Genomic DNA, 22,695 nt, shown 5'->3' on the forward strand with positions numbered 1-22,695 from the left:
TCACCTGTCCCGAAGGGACAAGTGAGCTTATGCCATCACTTGGCGTCCGTCGTCTTCCGTCGTCGTCCGTCGTCTGTCGTCGTCTGTCGTCGTAAACTATTTCAAGAATCTTCTCCTCTGAAACTACTGGGCCAAATACTTTCAAACTTTAACTGAATGTTCCTTAGGGTATCTAATTTATAAATTGTATCCGAAGTTTTGATCTATCAACAAACATGGTCGCCATTGCTAAAAATAGAACATAGGGGTCAAATGCAGTTTTTGGCTTATAACTCAAAAACCAAAGCATTTAGAGCAAATCTGACATGGGGTAATATTGTTTATCAGGTCAAGATCTATCTGCCCTGAAATTTTCAGATGAATCAGACAACCCGTTGTTGGGTTGCTGCCCCTGAATTGGTAATTTTAAGGAAATTTTGCTGTTTTTGGTTATTATCTTGAATATTATTATAGATAGAGATAAACTGTAAACAGGAATAATGTTCAGCAAAGTAAGATTTACAAATAAGTCAACATGACGGAAATGGTCAGTTGACCCCTTTAGGAGTTATTGCCCTTTATAGTCAATTTTTAACCATTTTTCGTAAATCTTAGTAATCTTTTACAAAAATCTTCTCCTCTGAAACTACTGGGCCAAATACTTCCAAACTTTAATTGAATGTTCCTTAGGGTATCTAGTTTGTAAATTGTATCCGAAGTTATGATCTATCAACAAACATGGTCGCCATTGCTAAAAATAGAACATAGGGGTCAAATGCAGTTTTTGGCTTATAACTCAAAAACCAAAGCATTTAGAGCAAATCTGACATGGGGGTAATATTGTTTATCAGGTCAAGATCTATCTGCCCTGAAATTTTCAGATGAATCAGACAACCTGTTGTTGGGTTGCTGCCCCTGAATTGGTAATTTTAAGGAAATTTTGCTGTTTTTGGTTATTATCTTGAATATTATTATAGATAGAGATAAACTGTAAACAGGAATAATGTTCAGCAAAGTAAGATTTACAAATAAGTCAACATGACGGAAATGGTCAGTTGACCCCTTTAGGAGTTATTGCCCTTTATAGTCAATTTTTAACCATTTTTCGTAAATCTTAGTAATCTTTTACAAAAATCTTCTCCTCTGAAACTACTGGGCCAAATACTTCCAAACTTTAACTGAATGTTCCTTAGGGTATCTAGTTTGTAAATTGTATCCGAAGTTGTGATCTATCAACAAACATGGTCGCCATTGCTAAAAATAGAACATAGGGGTCAAATGCAGTTTTTGGCTTATAACTCAAAAACCAAAGCATTTAGAGCTAATCTGACATGGGGGTAATATTGTTTATCAGGTCAAGATCTATCTGCCCTGAAATTTTCAGATGAATCAGACAACCTGTTGTTGGGTTACTGCCCCTGAATTGGTAATTTTAAAGAAATTTTGCTGTTTTTGGTTATTATCTTGAATATTATTATAGATAGAGATAAACTGTTAACAGCAATAATGTTCAGCAAAGTAAGATTTACAAATAAGTCAACATGACGGAAATGGTCAGTTGACCCCTTGAGGAGTTATTGCCCTTTATAGTCAATTTTTAACCATTTTTCGTAAATCTTAGTAATCTTTTACAAAAATCTTCTCCTCTGAAACTACTGGGCCAAATACTTCCAAACTTTAACTGAATGTTCCTTAGGGTATCTAGTTTGTAAATTGTATCCGAAGTTATGATCTATCAACAAACATGGTCGCCATTGCTAAAAATAGAACATAGGGGTCAAATGCAGTTTTTGGCTTATAACTCAAAAACCAAAGCATTTAGAGCAAATCTGACATTGGGTAATATTGTTTATCAGGTCAAGATCTATCTGCCCTGAAATTTTCAGATGAATCAGACAACCTGTTGTTGGGTTGCTGCCCCTGAATTGATAATTTTAAGGAAATTTTGCTGTTTTTGTTTATTATCTTGAATATAATTATAGATAGAAATAAACTGTTAACAGCAATAATGTTCAGCAAAGTAAGATCTTCAATTAAGTCAAATTGACCAAAATTGTCAATTGACCACTTAAGGAGTTATTGCCCTTTAAAGACTTTTTTCACAATTTGTTCATCATGTTGACTTACTTTAAAAAATCTTCTCCTTTGAAACTGCTGTATCAATTTCAGCCAAACTTAGGCTAAATGAGTTTCAGAGTATCTAGTATAAATTTTATATTTTATTTCCTTGTATGTCAAGAAACATAGCTCCTATGGCTAAAATAGAACATAGGAGAAAATGATTATTTTTTTTGGCTTTTGAAGAAAATAGGACGATCCAAAAAACATTTAAATAAATTGAAAAGCCAAAATAATCATTGATGAGAGATTTAACCAAAAGAATTAAGGTGAGCGATTCAGGCTCTTGAGAGCCTCTTGTTCTTTTTAAAATTCTTTAACATGTATAATGATAAGCCATCTGTAAAAGTCTTATAAAATTTTAATTACTTTTTAACAGTTTTTGAGAACTTTAATTTGTCAATGATAAAGCTATGAAAAGTCAAGAGAGAATATTTTCCCGCCAAAATTTCAATGGCTCATATCTCGAAAACAAGCACGGTGACCTATATATTTTTTTTGCTCTTTGGATTCCTTTGTTAATTCCTTATCAATATAAACTAGTGTTTTGAAAAGTTAATTACTTTGAAACTGAGAAGCGACCTCCCTTAAGAGAACTAATGGCCAAATTTATAACAAAACAATTTATGATAAACAAATATGAGACATGAAAAAACAACTCGCTGAATTACAGGCTTCTGACTTGGGACATGCACATAAATAATGTGGTGGGGTTGAATGTCTGGAAATTTTTTTAAACAATTCCTTGATAGCAGGTGCACAACTTCAAAATATGTGCAATCATTCTGTCAATTCTTTAAGATCTGGATTGAAAACAGTATGGAGTTATCAATCTTGGTATAGTCTTATGTAAATTTTGTAAAATAGGAATAATACTAGAAACAAATATGTAATAGCACAGCAGGTGAGCAATTTCATCCTGTGTTCATTTTTTCTGTGAAGTTTCAGTCACTGTGAAAAGTTGTCAAAGAAGATGAACTGTTACAGTCTTTTATTAATTTTGCAAAAAAGTTATCAAGTTCCAAAGTTTGAAAAAAAAACATACTAGCAGGTGCACACCTTAAACATATACACATCTTTCTGAGAAGTATTAGTGATCTAGGTTAAAAACTGAAAGAGGGTTTACAGGTAGCCAAAAGTTGGTCTAAAACCATCAATGGCAAAGCTGAAGTTATCTGTTCAAAAGTTATACAGATGCCAGCATAATTTACTTAAATTTTAATGAAATATCTATGTGACAGATGATAAAGGTAATGTCCACCTTAATTTAGAGACAACCCTGACGCCTGCTCCTCATTTACAACAACACCCACTCAATAACTGCAATGAGCAACCATGACAGTAACCACCATTAAGGCAGAAAATTACTTGCCCTCTACAAGTTACAACACTGCACTTCATCATTTAGTTTTGGTTGTTTTTAAATTGTTTAGTCTTACATATTCTGTGGTGTTTTTTTAGATAACACATGTTAATTGTTTTCATCATGTCATAATTTAATTGTTCTTGCTTTTACGTATTGTTTCATTTTTGCTTCCTTAGTGTTTGCTTCTTTTTTTCAGAGATTAACCCCTTTTTTTGGTGTGATCTATGTTGCTCAGTCTCTATTTACGGTAGCCATATTCTTGTCTTAAAGAGTTTTGAATGTCCCCTTGGTATCTATCATTTATTTTTTTCTTTTGATCCTGAGGTAGAATGAATACTTATAAAACAATAACAGAATACAATATAAATAATTTTATTTGACCATATCTGAACATAATATATTGCATTACAAGTAATGACATACAATGAAACAGACATAATATTAACAACTCAAGAGTTATGGTTCTTGAATAAAACAAGAATTGAATGTGATGAATAACCTGTTAGGATGAAACTAACAGATTTATGTGTCATGTAATGTATATGATGAGATATGTAGGCTTACACTGAATAAAACTGGCATAAAGTCATAAAACATCTATATACAGACTCCAGTTCTAACACTATTCTGAACACGAGAATATTTCACATTTTATGTTATGTAAATTACTTATGACCAATTCTTGATACTTTGGATTTATTAATAATCATTTTCATGGATTTCGTGTGTACCACAAATTTAATGTTCAAGGTATTGCAAATTTTCTATAGGCTTGTATGCAGACTTTTGGCAAAACCACGAAATTAAATATCCACGAAAATGAATGAATCAATAGTATTAGTTTATACAGAATTTTTTTTTGTACAAAAACAATACAATTTTTTAAGTTTGTTATCATATTTCAACTAAAGGTTTCAGAACTCCTGGACTTTTGTAAAGTACATTGAAAACTATGATTTTCTGGTGTTAGTGTTGAGTCATCTACTTATTTTGATCTGTCAACTATATATGGAAGACACATGGACTAGTTGTGACATAAAACATTTGCTAGTACTTTTATACAAGCAGTACAATAATAGCAGCAGGCTATTTTCAAAGCAGTGAAAGTCATTACATTTTAGGCTCAAGTTCTTGAATACCCAATTTATTATTATTTTCTAAAAGAATCCTGATTGTACTATTCTCATGGGCATATTTATAATAATTCTGTACTAGAGATCCTGGTTAAATATAACATCCATACCCCTGATTTAAACACTCAAAGTAAGAAAGATATTTTCAACTAAATAAGCTACTGATCATAAATTTATGATATTTCGTTGTAATTTGTAAATCATTGTTTATTTTATAATAAATAATTCTTGATAAGTTTGCAAAGTTGTCCTTCATCAATACATATTCTTATTCAAGTAAAATTAATTGCTTTCTTGTATAATTGAATTGTTTACATATACATTTTCTTTAAAAGCACAATGATTATGATAATGTTGCTTATGTTAATTATTCGCTAATAAGTGAAAATAGATTGTTGTTCTAAATACATGATGAAAACAATGATGGCAAAAAATTTAGTAATAGTAATGAAACCAGATTACCACTTTTCAAAACTATAAAAAGTTATTAAGACATTCAGATTTATAAATCCTTTAATCCAGATGTTTGAAATACATTTAAAATTAATAAAAAAAAAGAATAAAATTGAAATATCATTTAAAAACAAGAATGTGTCCCCAGTACACGAATGCCCCACTCGCACTATCATTTTCCATGTTCAGTGGACCGTGACATTGGGGTAAAAACTCTAATTTGGCATTAAAATTAAAAAGATCATATCATAGGGAACATGTGTACCAAGTTTGAAGTCGATTGGACTTCAACTTCATCAAAAACTACCTTGACCAAAAACTTTAACCTGAAGAGGGACAGACGGACGGACGAATGGACGCACAGACCAGAAAACATAATGCCCCCCTACTATCGTAGGTGGGGCATAATAACCTGCTGTAAACAGAAATAAACATTTACAGATTTATAACATATACATAATAATCAGTCAATATTCTATCTTAATAATTATCTGAAATATTTATATAAGTTGGTAAAAGTTGCTGCAAGATCTAATAGGCCACATATAACTTGCATCTATATGGTTTCCCTTATACATGTGGTACTGTCAATTTAGAAATAATTGAGTGGTTTTTAATAATGCAACCGGGTGAATATTGCAATAATATGAACTAGCATTCTGACATCTGATATTTGTAAAAAGATTTGTCATAACAGTATTCTCCCAATAACTAATATTGAAATTTTGTCCTGTTTTAAAAATCGCAATAATAAATGCATGCAAGAATTTCTTTTTTCACAGTACCAACAATTTACCGACTAAATCTAAACCAGAGTTAAATCGTAATAGCGACCTAAATATAATGTTAATTATGCATGGACTACCGATTGTCAAAAAAGAGATTGATGGAATAAAATTTCACTTAAAATATTTAGTGTTATATAAAAGTTACATGAATTAAAATTAAATTTCTTAAAGTTTTAAAAATATTAAACTTTCTTCTATAAAGCAAAGTTATATTTAAAAAAAAAGAAAGAAATGTTCATTTCTCAACTTAACATAAAAAAACAAATCTGACTGAACACATAAGCACTTATATTATTATGCTTCAAAATAAGAACATGTGATGACCACATGATAACTCATGCAACGGTCACATGATAACTATATTAGTTACTATATTTGGCGTTATATCACAGCTGATTCTTCATTGATAATTTACAACATGCAATTAACAAGAATTAACTCTATAACAAAAACAACTATTTACATCAAACAGTTTTAATTTTACATCAGAGCTTTCTGTAACTTCAATAGGTTTATTTCAAACAATGTGAATAGCTCTGAACAAGGTCTGTAGGTTTCCCTGTTCCTGTAAAAAGTAACAAATCACTTTAACAAAAACAAAACCACTTAAAAAAAGTGAATTTGACAATTAATTTTTAGACTGATGCTATCACTTTTTTGTCACTTCACCATTTCAGAATTCTGTGAAAATTAAAATTTGTACCAAAACTTTTGTGATTGTCTAATATGTCACAATTGAAAGCTTTTCACCAAATGCATCATTAATTTTCCTTTTGAGGTAAGAAAAATTAAATTACCCATAATCTATTGGATTTAGAAATAGTGATTTCTGCAGAGGAATAAGATAACCTGATTTTAAAATCATGTAAATTTCCCTACATTGACATATATATTCACCACATGTTTCTAATACAGATGTTTTCTAATTTCAAGTAAAAAAACTGAGTTCATATGTAAATCAAATATTAAAGCTTACAAGATCATTAATACAATAGTAAAAAAATATGCCATTTTAGTCTTGAGAGGAGATGCCATTATTTAACTAATTGTCCAGAACTTTGAAAATTTTTGGGCTTATAACTACACAGACATACATGTAAATCTATCTGTATGTACTAATACATATAGCACATTAAAAATTTCCCGACACAGTTCTATATACATTGTATGTAAAATCTATCATTTCATTACATCATTTAATGAAGGGAAACTTTAAGAGTCCCAGTTTCTGAAAATCAGTCTGTAAAATAATATTTTGCTATTTATTGCAGAAAATAACTTGCAATGACAACATCTTTATATGAATATGAAATGTATATGTAGTGAACCAAGATACATAAACACAGAGATTGTATTCAAAACAAATGTTGATTCTGTAGTTTCTGATGTATATAATCCCACGACAAAAATACTATGATGAGTAAGTATTGGACCATTAGTTCTGTGTGAATCCTTTCTCACTATGACATGGAGTTTTCTTCTGTTGAGTAATGAGACATTTGTCAAGTCGAAATGTTTATATATCTAAAATGGAAATTAAACATAGCATTATAAATTATGTGACAATTTTATATGTTAATTCTGGAAATGTGATGTACAGTGAATTTTGTTTTTGCATCTTCCTTCCATGGCGGTGCTACGGGAGAAGAGTCTCATAGTTGAGACATAAATACAATGATTATTTACCTTGTTGGTCAGGGAATATCAGCATCTTCCTCCCATGGCGGTGCTGTTGGTAACATGTGTTGTAAATATCCCATATCTGTAAGGTAAGCTTTATCTGACGGATTTTCAAAGAAAGGGTAAGGAATACTCTTTTCCTCAACATTAGATGGCAACGGATGATACGACGATTTTTTAATTGTCTTGTCTGATAACGGAACAGTTCCTATTAAAATGTCTACAGGGAGCTTCACTTTCCTGGCAAATCCTGATGGCTTTATACACAACTAAAATAAAATATATTAGAACAATCAATACAAATATACAAACAAATTCACATGCATGGCTTACAATTATGTCATGATAATCAACAGTTAGTAGGAAACTGCCTGAATACACACAATGGGAGATAACTCCTGCAGTCTTTTGATTTGTCTTGTTCTTTACTGATATTATTGGGTTTATTTTTCATCAAATAAAAGAAACACATTGTTTAAAACTAACTCTCATCAGCTGTATTTATTTGATACAGTGTCTTCCATGTTTTTTTTATATTTACCATGTTACTTCCATGTGTTTTTTTTTTATGTTTTACCTATATGCACCTACCCTTTTTCTACCTTTTTCATGTAAAATACAAATTGATAATAAAATATAAATGTCAACAATAACAAACCAACAGCTGAACGTACATAAGAATTTCCACACATAATTTCAAGGTAGTTTAATTTTGTCATAGAAAAGCAAGTTCTTCATTATTATAGAAAGAACTATAATATACCTACAAAAATGACAAAATTGTTGCAGATTTAATTATAAATTATTTTTTAGTGACTAAATATACAAATTTCAGTTAAGTGCCTCCACATGCTTCAGGTTTATGCTCTCATAATATACAAGATGATGAAGTGTGTGTCAAAGCAAGACCATTTTATTTCAAATTTCAACATTAATGCTATTATTGCTTGAAATGAAATGGCACTGGATTGACTGTAACATAGAATGCTTGTTGATATTGTAAACGTACATAAATAGATTAGGTCATTTGTTTTCGCGTTTTAATTGTTTTACATTTGTCATTTCAGGGCCTTATATAGCTGAATATGCGTTATGGGCTTTGCTCATTGTTGAAGGCCATACAGTGACCTATAGTTGTTAATTTCTGTGGAGAATTGTCTCATTGGCAATCATAACATATCTCTGTTTTTATATAGTGTTTATACCTCTATACTATATTGGACATCTATAATTTTACAGCCTCTAAGATGTGATGGAGGAGCTGTAGGAATGCTGATTAGTTCTTGTTGCCATGTCTGTTTACCACGTGGTACAATACTACCTTTCCTTACTGTTACCAAAGTCGTAGACTCAGAAAATCTTCCTCTGTAGGAATAATATGTCACATTCTGTAATGAAAATTTAAAATTACTTAATGATTTAAAACTCTATAGGAAAAGAAGTATAACCTTCTATGATTTTACACTATTGTTTCAGATAAGGGTGATGGTTTGGTACCATTAAACCGTTTAAACAGGCTGCAAATGTTTGCACCTCTCCTAAGTCAGGAATCTGATGTTCAGCAGTTGTTGTTTGTTGATGTGGTTCATAAGTGTGTTTTGTTTCTCATGTTTTATATAGATTAGACCATTGGTTTCCCAATTTTGAATGGTTTTACACTAGTAATTTTAGGGGCCCTTTATAGCTTGCTGTTTGGTGTGAGCCAAGGCTCCGTGTTGAAGGCCATACTTTGACCTAAATTGGTTTACTTTTATAAATTATAACTTGAATGGAGAGTTGTCTCATTGGCACTCATACCATCTTCTTTTTTCTATTGTATGATTGTACCTGAATTGTTTTTTTAAATTTCAATCTGCAGAAAACACTTACAGCTTCACATGATGTATAGACACTGGTCTATTGTTTATGAATTTGTTACCCTCTAGATGTCTTATGATTATTTGTGTATTGGGTTGCTGTCACATTAACAAATATACAATTCACATCTTCTTTTTTTCCTCATTTTTAGCATGATTATAGTACCATTATAACAACAGTTTTCTGTGATTACTTTTTTTAAGATATAATATTGACACATGCATGTGCCTGATCCTACAGAAAAGAATTTACAAAACTGACAATAAATTTATATAGCAAGATAAATTGATCAAGTCAGTTGTAACTTACAATACTAAACACAATATAATTCATGCAAATAAGAATTGACCAGTACCATAACCTATTGACAAAGACATGCAATGGAGTGATTAGGTTCTCATTAAAGACACTTTATAGACTAATAGGTTCATTCTGAGTAAAAAAAAATCCATTTTAGTCTACAAGAATTCCCTTAATATTCTCATCCTTAAGAATGTGTTTTTTCTTCAATACTATAATCCAATATATATTCTCCATTTTACTAATGTTTTACAAATAGCTATCAGTCAACTGATTCATGATGACCTTAAGTGTCCGTACATATACACTTGATTGATCCATAAAAAACTAAGTGAAACTGCGAGCTACTACTCACTGATGATACCACTGCCTGCCCAGAAAGTTGCTCAGTGTAGCTGACTTATATAAACCCAGAAATCATTTTGATGTAGTTCCTGAGAAAGATGGGACCATAAATATTCATGGAACAGATGGACAGACTGAGAGACGGATGGGGTATAACAATAGTTATCAATGGTTATCAAATAAAAATGCCTAAATATACTCTATTCCAAATCTGATATAAACAAAATTTGGGTTGGATGTTGGCAATACTGCTCTTTCCCCATTTGAAATGACTTATACATACAAAGCTGTTGTCACCTTTTATATAATTGGTAGTTTTAAAATGTTTGATATTATCAATTCATTTTTAATGCATGTTTAACTATTTCCATTTTTACAATTTGGTCCTTAAATCAGCAGCTTACTACACTTCTAAATCGCTTCATTTTGAAATATATGGTTTCCATATTTACAATAATGGGCACTTAACTGAACAACTATAGTGAGCTAAATCTGCAATAATGGAGAAAATCACCATCCAAATGTAAACAATATTAGTGGTTGAACAACACATTCTACAATAACCGAGTTGTTAACTTTAAAGATTAGTTTTCAGTCAGTTGGTTTTCTTGTTATTGACAATTTTGATGTGGCAATAAGAATTTTCAAGGTCTATTTTCCTGTAGCAAATGAAGGCTCACTTATGGGGAATTATATTTCCTTGTATGTTTTATAGGCTACAAGATTCAATCTTTCTTTTAATGAATTGTCTAAGTGTCCAATCCATTACCCATATCATCAGAACAATTGTGAACAAGAATGAAGAAATAAAACATTGTTTCTTTCTCTTAAAATAACTAATAAAACCCTAAACTGATATTTAATGAGATTTTCATTGAAGTCTTTGGCAAATATTATAATATTTTATAACAGTTTTAGAGAAGTGTCCCGATTCCTGATAATTACAGGATGTTTAAACTCAAGTGTCGTAATATCCTCTTATTGCTGAAGCAATAACTTATTTAATGTGATTTCAGCTTGTTTACAAGGAGTGCAGTTAGATAAAAATACTATTGTATAGGAAAAAGATTTGTATATATGATTTTAGTATACACATGTCAAAGATGAAATAGGTGATGTGGAGTATTAGTCAACGAGTTAATTGATTGATTTGTGTTGAAATCCACTTTGAGCACTATTGTAATTGTGCTATTTCTTAGCAGTCAGTTTTTATTATAAGTGGACTCAGAAACAAGAGTGCCTGGAGAGAACCACTAACCGTTGGTCGGAAAACTCTACAACGAATAACAAATGATAGAAATAAAATTATCTCTTCTTTTCTGAACCATCTTAATTTGTTTCTGTTAAGCAACTGATTAGTGTAATAAAACTGTCCACAAGAATCAGTTGTTAATTCTTTTTTTTCTTTGGATTATTGTGCCTAAAGGGTATCCTGCCATTTCCAAAGTTTACAACACGTCTTGCTCAAGCCTAATTTGTTATAATTCATACTAAATATGCATCACATAATGGAGAAAATAGGTTAGATCAAAAATAAATCCTATTACACAAGCTTTCGTCAGTCTGATGACATTTCTAAGCTCATGATTTAGTTAAGTATGAAATATTACACAATTAATTTTGCTGCATGATTTCGTTTTTATATCATCAATTTCACTGCTTGGTTGGATGAAGTAATGAATAAACCCCAGGATATTATATATTCTATTTAAGAAGCGCAATGACTTAATGTCAAGTATAGTTAATAACTGAAAGCTTAGTGCTTCTGCTTTATACCATAGTGCATGCAATTCAATTTCTGCATTTTAACCACATTAGAATCCAACTGTTATAGTAACATACTAATTTGAATTAAGCTTAGGTTATATCTTATTAGACTAGCTGTAGGTCCAAAAGTTCCATCACACAAAATTAACAACTTGTTCTTGTAAAATGCTGGAGGTTTAATTACTAAAACTGATTCATCAAACAAATCATTGAATTCATAAATTCTGCTGTTTATGACAAAATACTTGTACCAAAGGACAAGTGCATTGAAGAACATTACTTTATTTTTTTTAGATAATTAACAAATGAAAGCAGATGTCTTTTGGTTGATGGTCAAAGATTACTTTGAAGTCTATAACAGCTAACAGCCTATTTAGGACTAATTTGAGGCCCTCAGGTCTTCAGACCAATCTCCAAGTACTGTAAATTCAGAAATTATTGCTTGCATTTATTATTGTGATTTTGACTAAAATGTAATTTTAATTTTTGAGATATTGAGAAAAATCCTGTTTTAATTGTATCAAAAATTTCAAAATGCGAGTATGAATCATTGTGATTATAACCCTGTCGCATTTTTAGCAACAATAAAACATCGCAATTAAATTTCTGAATTTACAGTAGTCAAAGACTTGCCGTCTGCTTGATATACATGTTTTTTTTTTTTAATTTTATATTATTAAATAAACCATTTCTCCATTTGGTGACAAAAACTGAAGATAACTGAATACTATTTTATCTTACATTGAATATCATATGAATTTTTATTTTGTAAATGAAACGCAAGACTAGTACATCTTTATTACTTTACAGAATGGTTTAATCAAATTCAAAGAACTATTTAATAAAATCAACCCAATTTACAGAAATAAGCAAACAGTACAGAAATGCTGTCTTTGAGCTTTTATATGCAAATAAACATGTTATCAGAACTACAAATAACTATTTGACATGAGGATGTTCCTTCTATCTCATGTACAAAAATGATTAACATAGAGAAAACAAGATGGAGAATTAGTGATTACAGATAAATAGCTCTATCTCAGCCAATATTACTGTTTATTTATTATTTCAGGAGGATATCATGTAGAAATATACAAAACAAAAACTGAAAGGAATGCCAAGCACAATATGTTATTCTCTAGAAACCTTAACATCAGCAATATGTAGAAGACAACTGTCGTCTATAAAGTTTGTAAAGATTAAATGCTTTATAAAAAAGAAGATGTGGTATGATTGCCAATGAGACAACTCTCCACAAGAGACCAAATGACACAGCTATAAGTCATCAGACGACCTTCAACAATGATGAAAGCTAGACTGTTTCAATCTAAGGCATCAAATGTTTGAAAAGAACAATTCTGCATTTATATGTATTTCAAGTGCATGTGTTTACTAGATATATCATACAAAATGGTCCTTTTTTTCTATTGGCTCAATCCCCTTAAATCTTTCAAAATAATAACACAAGAGTGCACATGCTGAAATGTCTCGCCTTCTTTACTAATCATTGATGTTGTGTTGATAGTCCTGAATATAAAGCTTTATTACAACTGTCACAGAAACTTAACATTAACCAAGAAAACTAAACTTTGACCAATGAACCATGAGAATGAGGTCAAGGTTAGATGAACCATGCCAGGCAGCCATGAACAGCTAACAATTCTTCTAAACAACAAAGATAGTTGACCTATTACTTATAGTTTAGGAAAAACAGACTAAAACACAAAAACTTAACACTGAGCAATGAACTGTGAAAATGAGGTCAAGGTCAAGGTCAAATTAAAACTGCGGGACTGACATATAGATCATATAATATTTCCATACACCAAATATAGTTGACCTATTGAACATAGTATTAGAAAAAAAGACCAAAACTCAAAAACTTAACTTTGACCACTGCACCATGAAAATGAGGTCAAGATCAGATGACACCTGCCAGCTAGACATGTACACCTTACAATCATTCCATACACCAAATAGAGTAGACCTATTGCATACAATATAAGAAAAACAGACCAAAACACAAAAACTTAACTATTATCACTGAACCATGAAAACGAGGTCAAGGTCAGATGACACCTACCAGTTGGACATGTTCACCTTACAGTTCTTCCATACACCGAATATACTAGACCTATTGCTTATAGTATCTGAGATATGGACTTGACCACCAAAACTTAACCTTTTTTACTGATCCATGAAATGAGGTCGAGGTCAAGTGAAAAGTGTGTGACGGGCATGAGGACCTTGCAAGGTACACACATACCAAATATAGTTACTTATAATAAAAGAGAATTTAACATTACAAAAAATCTGAACTTTTTTTCAAGTAGTCACTGAACCATGAAAATGAGGTCAAGGACATTGGACATGAGACATCCATATACAAAGTATGAAGCATCTAGGTTTCCACCTTCTAAAATATAAAGCTTTTAAGAAGTTAGCTAACGCCGCCGCCGCCATCGCCACATCACTATCCCTATGTCAAGCTTTGTGTGACAAAAGTCGCAGACTCGACAAAAATGAGGTCTATTTATCTAATTCTACCATGCACATCTCCTTCTTTTTCAACTGCAGTATCATTTACAAAAAATTTTGGTAAATATAATTTGGAACAAGAATAACAGCGAACCTAAATAATTAAACCATAATCAAAAAACTAAAAAAAGTTCAACTTTTGTCAACATCAATAATTTCTTAAACCACAAGATAACATAATGACGCAAGTCCACGGCCCCAAATACTCTTCTTATACTTCGTGTCAAATCCCATACAATTATAACAGATAGATGGCAACAAACATTTCGTTTGTCATGACTCTGGCGCTAGATTTTCATAACTAATATAATTCTGCTACAACAGACCTCGTCTTACATGATTCTGACGTAGATGATGCTGAACAGATGAATTGATGTTGTAATAAGCCATCACAATGCATCATACAATGCAATTTGAGTACTAAATACATCAAAACATGGGTCATTAGCCTGTTTAACTTTCTCATTCAATAAAGCATGTAATTTGTATACAGGGTTAATATTTACATATTACATTCTCTTTTGTAAACCGTCATGTCAAATATAGTTATAGATTTATCAATAACTGCACAATTATAAGCTGCAATGTTTTTTTAAATGATGATTTTTAGTCAGGACACAAAATAAATGTTTTCTTTTTGCAGGCAGTTTAATCTTTAAACATATGAATGAATAAAAGGATATTTGTGTATATTAGACAAAAACCCAAAAAATCTGAGAACATCTAGAATTCAATGTAGAGTCTTCAAATATAGACAGGGATCTATACAATGTTGCAAGCTTATTTATGCAATCTCATTCCAATAGTTTGTGCGTCTTTTTATCATTTCCTTATAGGTGGTCAATACATTGGAGCTCTAAACTTGATATAAACTTCTTCATGTTCAAAGTTTGGAGACTGTTCTAGGAAAGTCAGAGACATTAAGCCTTGAAGTTTCTGCAAGTGATGACTTTATAATGACAGCAGAATTATCACCATGATATTGAAGATATTTATTTTCTCCTATACTGATCGAGGAACCATATAGTGCAAATCTTAAATGGATCACTTGTAACATAGAGCAGCTGTCAGTATGATGAAAGGATCAACAAAACGGTTTGCATATTTTTTAAGGTTGAACTCATACAACTTTTTATTAAACAGCAGGTCAGGTATCTGCATACTTTAATGGTTTACCATGATCCTATCAAATATTGGAATACCTGTACTTAAGAAGTTAATGTTGATTAGAGTTACATTATCCTCTAATTTTCTATGACAAGATGCATTTAAAAATTTGCTCTATGCTTGTATGAAATGTTTGTGAAGTTACAGACAGAAGCATTACAGAGTAGATATTCAGTAAACATCCGGACATAATCATTAGTAAAACAATATGACATTGCCATCCCCCAAACCAGAGAGCATCTGTATTCAAACCAAAGTGTAAAATTTGTAGTTTTAATAACAGAATGACTGATTACATAAGAAAGAGATGTTAATACTTGATTGGCATCCTTCATCACTTACTAACAGATCTGACAAAGATAGAAGTTATAGATATACCTTAGTGACACAGTATTATTGATAATAGTTTATATATATACGAACTTTCTGTCATAAACATTAGATTGATAAGTTTCACAGAAGCTTTTTACCACACACAGATAAGTAAAGACAGAAAACTCATTTTATTTAGAATTTCAACAGGGAATCATTTTCAAAGTATGGCAGATTTGTGAAAAAGTATGACTAAGAAATGTATTTTTATGTTGTGCTGACATTGAAACCATATATTTTTCATTATTGAACATGTATTATTAATAATGCAAAATGTCAAAATGTTTCAGCTGTAATTTAAACAGGTCTTTTTTCCAGAGAAAACAATAATTTGTACTAAAAACTGTTGATCAATAATTTTTATGTTTTAGAGCATGTAAGCAGAAACACATTCAAAATAATTTGTTTGCCTCCTTTAATAAAATTTCGACAAATGCATTAAAAAAATAAAACCTGAAGAACCATGATCGAGAAAGACTTCATTGGAAATACTATACAATTAGTGAAAGTAAAATATAACTAGAGGCTCTTAAGAGCCCGTGTCGCTCACCTTGGTCTATGTGCATATTCAACAAAGGACAAAGATAAATTCATGACAAAATTGGTGTTTGGTGATGGTGATGTGTTTGTAGATCTTACTTTACTGAACATTCTTGCTGCTTACAATTATCTCTATCTATAATGATTGGCCCAGTAGTTTCAGTGGAAAATGTTAGTAAAAATTATTATAAAATGACTATAAAGGGCAATAACTCCTTAGGTGGTCAATTGACCATTCATGTTGACTTATTTTTAGAACTTACTTTGCTGTAAATTATTGCTGTTTACAGTTTATCTCTATCTATAATAATATTCAAGATAATTACAAAAAACGGCAAAATTTCCTTAAAATTACCAATTCAGGGGCAGCAACCTAACAACCAGTTGTCCAACTCATCTGAAAATTTTAAAGCAGACAGAAATTGACCTGATTAACAATTTCACTCCTGCCAGATTTGCTCTAAATGCTTTGGTTTTTGAGTTATAAGCCAAAAACTGCATTTTACCCCTATATATATAATGTTCTATGTTTAGCTATGGCAGTCATCTTGGTTGGTTTGCCGAGTCACCAGCCACAATTTTAAAACTAGATACCCTAATAATGATTTTGGCCATGTTTGGTTAAATTTGGCACAGTAGTTTCAGAGGAGAAGATTTTTGTAAAAGTTAACGACGACGAACGACAGATTCTGGATGCCAAGTGATGAGAAAAGCTCACTTGGCCCTTTGGGCTAGGTGAGCTAACAATGTAATTTTTATTAGATTGATGCAGAAAGAAAACTCTCTAGGAATTGCTCCTGTCCATTATCCCATTGACAACTGTAATTTAGTTTTTACACTAACAGAATGCAATGCACGATACGTGTTGTAGTACATTTTTTTGTACTGTCATAAAACAACAGATGAAAAACAAATAAATAAATGCTAATGTATCGTGATTGTTCTATAAATACAAAACTGACTTCTATAAACCAGCATGTCAAATTACATACAACAACACTGAACATACATTATTCTTCAAGGATGTCAACGCTGGCACATTCTGCATAAAATTGTTACAATTAATGGATTGGAAGGGTATTGCAAGACATACAACTTTAAGAATTTGAAAGACATCAGGTTCATATCAAGGCTATTTTATATTATACTTGGAAAGTGACACAGCCAAAACAAACCCTAGTATTTCAAGACTCATGATTATTTGGACAAGGTTTCTTATCTGATATTTCAAAGGAAGGATTAAAAGGGTATTGTACACTGCAATACAAACAACCTAAATTAGAAAGACACTAAAGTTCTTAATCTAAATCTTTAAGATAAAATATTATAAACTGTATCTTAATATTCAATTACCACCTGCAGGTTACTAGTAAATAGGCCAAATCCAAGTAAACTATCTGATTGAAATATGGTAGTTTTTTATAAACATACTTAAGAAAATATAATTTGTGTGTTAATGTGTTGAATTTCAGGATCAGTAGCTGAACAAAGCACTTCTCAATGTCCTGAAACCAAGCATAAATAACCAATCCTGTTTAAATCGATTTACCATCAATAGATGGTATACTGCTATCAACAGCAATCAGCCTTCTTCAAAACTGACATGTTGAACCTTTGATCTTCGGTACATTTTCCAGGTGTTGTATGAAATTAACATCTACCTTGAAAACACCAATTAATGATGATAATTGAAATCGCCTATTATTTCATCTCTCTTTAATTCTGTTTACTTCTAATTTCAATGATAGAAGCAATATGGAGACGTATCAATTAACTTTTAAATGAAGATTTTTATTTAATTTAAAATATCTAGTACATTTCTCTTATTTATTAAAATGAAGAACAAATAATTAAGCACATAATTGTATGCATGCCTAAGTTAAGCATAGCTTATATAGCATACCCTCCACTTGCTACCTCTTGGGTGCATTAAATCAGTTGACATATAAAACAACTCAACAGAAATTACCACATCAATATTCAAAGCTTCTGTGCAATGGTAATCTAAATGTAATTATAAATTATTTAGATCTGTGAGGTATAACTTTCCTTCATTTTAATCTATATTAGTTTTATTTAAAAGTGATGACTTTGCATATTATTTCCACCAACAAAAATATGGTAGAAAAATTAAATGAATGGAAACAGGAAAGTCTATATCAATAAACAATTTATAACTAATCCTACTTTAACAGTGGCAAATATTAGACAGTGATCTAGATGAAAACAAAATGCTTTCAACAGAATGTGCCAATTTTAACACTAAGGATAGAACAAAATGTGTTTTCAAAAGGCATCAATATAGAACACATAATAAGAACCAAAACAAAATCTATTCAAAATATTAAATACATATTCATGGGTTAAAGAACTTTTAACTAAACAACAGCAATATATAATATATATCGTTATTCAGAATTGAAAAAAAGTCAACAACTGCAGAAATTTTGCATATATTTGTGACCTTTTTCATATAAGAGAACATTTTATCGAATGGCAGATTCGGAGTGAAAGAATTGGGATTGATACAATGGATAAGAATGGAGAAATTTCAAATTTGGACTTTCACATACTGTGAAGAAAGAGAGATGTGGGATTACTTTTAATCGATAAGACAACATATGATCAAACCCTCAAAAAGACACCTATACTTCATTGCATGGTTAAATAGTGTCTCTACCACATGTCAAGCTCTTAACCACTTCATTTTAGTAGAATATTAGTGTTATTTATACATATCAATATGGTAATACAGTGATTATGAACTGAGACACATGGCTGTAAATTTAATTACAGTTATATAGTGTATTAAAACCTTAGTGCTGTTGCTTCTGTAAGTTCACAGAGTATATCCAATATAAGGTTTTTTGGTAGAAAACTAGGGGAATCAATACTGCAATACTATAAATTACATAAAAAAAAACTTCACAACTGTTGCCAAAATAACGTCCATACTTAATTGTAATTAAAGGTTGTTATAGTTTTACTGTGGGGGTTACAGTCAATTTGTAACATTCTTGTTTCTGTTTCAACGTAAAATTGCATTTAATGAAAATACTAACATATACGTTTACAAGAAATACATTCGTAGCATTTAACTCTCTCTAGGTCTCTATATTAAATTGTCAACTGTTATGTTCAATTAGCATATTTTAAAAAAACATAAAAAGTAAAACCTATATCATGTATGTACCAGCAATTACTTCACTAATGGTGCTTTATATTGTTATCACAGTAACAAGAAATAAAATCTTATCATTGAATCAGAGACAAACAGGAGTCAATATGTACTGTACATGCTAGTGTATATTATGCTTAAATTAATTCATCAAAGTTAACATACATTCCTGGGAATAGAAAAGAGAATGGAAATGAGGAATGTGTCAAAGAGACAACAACCCAACAATAGAGCAGATAATACTGTGGATTCATTATTATTCGTTGGATACCAATTTTCGTGGGTTTCGTGGGTACAGCTAAACCACGAATTCAAATGTTCAACGAATTATAAATTTTCCAAAGTCTTTGTATGCTGAAATTGAGAAAACCACGAATATGTAAGTTTTCCTCAATCCACGAAAATTGATACCCACGAAAATAAATGAATCCACAGTAGTCCATGGCTGAGGTATATTTGACACTAAAGAAAACTGAACCATCAGTCAACAAGTGATACATCTAAAAAGATTGATATTTGCTTGATGTCCAGTGGCAAATATTTCATGCATATTGAATAATGATCAAAAAGGGCACACTGACAAACAATGAAGATTGACAGCTGATCAGGAATTCTGACTTTGACATCTACATTAAATTAGAAAATGAGACTGACTTATTAATCATACAAGATTTGATTATAATTATTCAACCATTTAGTCTCCTGAGTCTCACATGGGATAACTTCTGTTTGTCACAATTTAATTGAGTCTAATTAGTTCTCATATATGATGACCAAATGCCGAATCACATATGTAATGCTGTGATACCACTTTTGTGGATTTAGCGGTTCAATGTGAATTACAAAGTTAAATGTTCAAAGAAGTATGATTTTTTTATAGACGTGTAGGTAGGCTTCTGCAAAACTGCTAAAAATTAAGTATCCATTAAAATATGAATTTCCCCTAATCCAAGAAAATTGGTATCCATGATGATAAATGGAACCACAATGCTTAGTCTTTGACATCTGATCCTTAATAAGGTACAAGTATCAAAACACTTAAATGTTAATGGTTGGACAAACAACTCAAAAGCTCTTCTAGTTTCCAAAAATTCATTAAGGAAGCACTATAAATGTATTGGCAAAAAAAGTATTTAGAAAAAAAGAACAAAATCAAAGAAATTCATTGCAATCTGAAGGAAAATTGGATTTGTTCTGTAAAATAATAAATTACCACAGTTGTACAGAGAAAACTAGAATAGTTATTTGATGGAATAAGATTAAACTTATCAACCTCAGTTACGTAATTTTGGAATTACATGCATTTACAATTGGATTGCTCCTAGATGATCGATATTACCAATCTTTTGGGTATTTTATCAAGGTCAATATCTTACAGTACTTGCCAGGACATCAGCTCTTTCTATGGGAAATTGTATTAAAAAAATCACTTTAGAACATAACATTGAAATTAATTCATTTTCCATTTTAGCCTTTTTTTTTCTTCTCGAAATCCTCGAAAATTAAGTAGTCAATAAAATACAATCGGTCAGCTTTGACTTAATTTGGAAAAAAGAATATGGAGTGTATAAACATGTGACATCACATAAAAAAAACAAGATTTGATTAATATATTGATGCCTTAAATCCTCATGTTGCTGGTTGGTCTTCCAGCAAAATGGTTTACTTTTATAAATTGTTATTTGGATGGAGAGTTGTCTCATTGGCACTCGCACCACATCTTCCTATATCTATATAAAGCAAATCCCCTCTCTATCAAGTTGATAACAGCATAGATAATCAGTGTTTCTATATCAGCAGATATGGTACATAGAAATTATTTTAAGTTAAATTTTTTACATGTATGTGTTTTGGTATATATCCAATTGGTTTTACAGCTAGCTTAATCATTTAACAATTATGCTTGATTTTTAATGATGTGTTCTATTGCATCAGGTATACACTATGAGACAGCAGCTCAATGAAAAGCAAAATAAACAACAAGAGAAACAATCTAAAGGTTAACCATATAATCTTCAACAATAGACATGTGTCCTTACAATTTGTCAACCTCTTAATCATCCTGAGTTAAAAAATATATATGTAGAATATAAATATATAAAACTTTCAAAGATGATTGCTTTTATATAACAGGTGACAGAAGGACTTATAAATTTAAGTATCAATGCAATACTTTTATTTATGTGATTATACACCTAGCTTGCATGTTTATCACAGCAGTTATATTTAGCATACATTTTTGATTGTTTTGCATGTTAATCATTGTAGTTGGATTGAGCTTATCTTTGTAGTTGGATTCAGCTTGCATGTTAATCATTGTAGTTGGATTCAGCTTGCATGTTAATCATTGTAGTTGGATTCAGCTTCCATGTTAATCACTGTAGTTGGATTGAGCTTATCATTGTAGTTGGATTCAGCTTGCATGTTAATCATTGTAGATGGATTCAGCTTGCATGTTAATCATTGTAGTTGGATTCAGCTTGCATGTTAATCATTGTAGTTGGGTTCAGCTTACATGTTAATCATTGTAGATGGATTCAGCTTGCATGTTAATCATTGTAGTTGGATTCAGCTTGCATGTTAATCATTGTAGTTGGATTCAGCTTGCATGTTAATCATTGTAGTTGGATTGACTTGCATGTTAATCATTGTAGTTGGATTGAGCTTGCATGTTAATCATTGTAGATGTATTCAGCTTTTGTGTTTATCATTGTAGTATCATTGTAGTTGGATTCAGCTTACGTGTTTATCATTGTAGTTTGATTCAGCTTGCATGTTAATCATTGTCTTGGATTCAGCTTGCATGTTAATCATTGTAGATGTATTCAGCTTTTGTGTTTATCATTGTAGTATCATTGTAGTTGGATTCAGCTTACGTGTTTATCATTGTAGTTTGATTCAGCTTGCATGTTAATCATTGTCTTGGATTCAGCTTGCATGTTAATCATTGTAGATGTATTCAGCTTTTGTGTTTATCATTGTAGTATCATTGTAGTTGGATTCAGCTTACGTGTTTATCATTGTAGTTTGATTCAGCTTGCATGTTAATCATTGTCTTGGATTCAGCTTGCATGTTAATCATTGTAGATGTATTCAGCTTTTGTGTTTATCATT

At 30.9% G+C, this 22,695-nt stretch overlaps 1 protein-coding gene across 9 annotated transcripts in view; it reads right to left on the minus strand.

Annotated features, from left to right (window-relative positions):
- Window positions 1–3,819: 3,819 nt before the first annotated feature.
- The window catches only part of LOC143048037 (arrestin domain-containing protein 17-like), an 80,283-nt gene continuing 61,407 nt past the window's right edge, over window positions 3,820–22,695 (minus strand). For all 9 annotated transcript variants that reach the window (XM_076221468.1, XM_076221469.1, XM_076221470.1 and 6 more), the window contains 3 exons: window positions 8,723–8,905; window positions 7,524–7,786; window positions 3,820–7,361 (listed from right to left, as the gene is read on the minus strand). In XM_076221468.1, the coding sequence (XP_076077583.1) occupies window positions 7,532–7,786; window positions 8,723–8,905 (438 nt within the window). In that variant the 3' untranslated portion in view covers window positions 3,820–7,361; window positions 7,524–7,531. The remainder of the gene's footprint in view (window positions 7,362–7,523; window positions 7,787–8,722; window positions 8,906–22,695) is intronic.

Source organism: Mytilus galloprovincialis, chromosome 10 (genome assembly GCF_965363235.1).
Source record: "Mytilus galloprovincialis chromosome 10, xbMytGall1.hap1.1, whole genome shotgun sequence".
In the NCBI taxonomy this organism is placed as follows: Eukaryota; Metazoa; Mollusca; class Bivalvia; order Mytilida; family Mytilidae; genus Mytilus; species Mytilus galloprovincialis.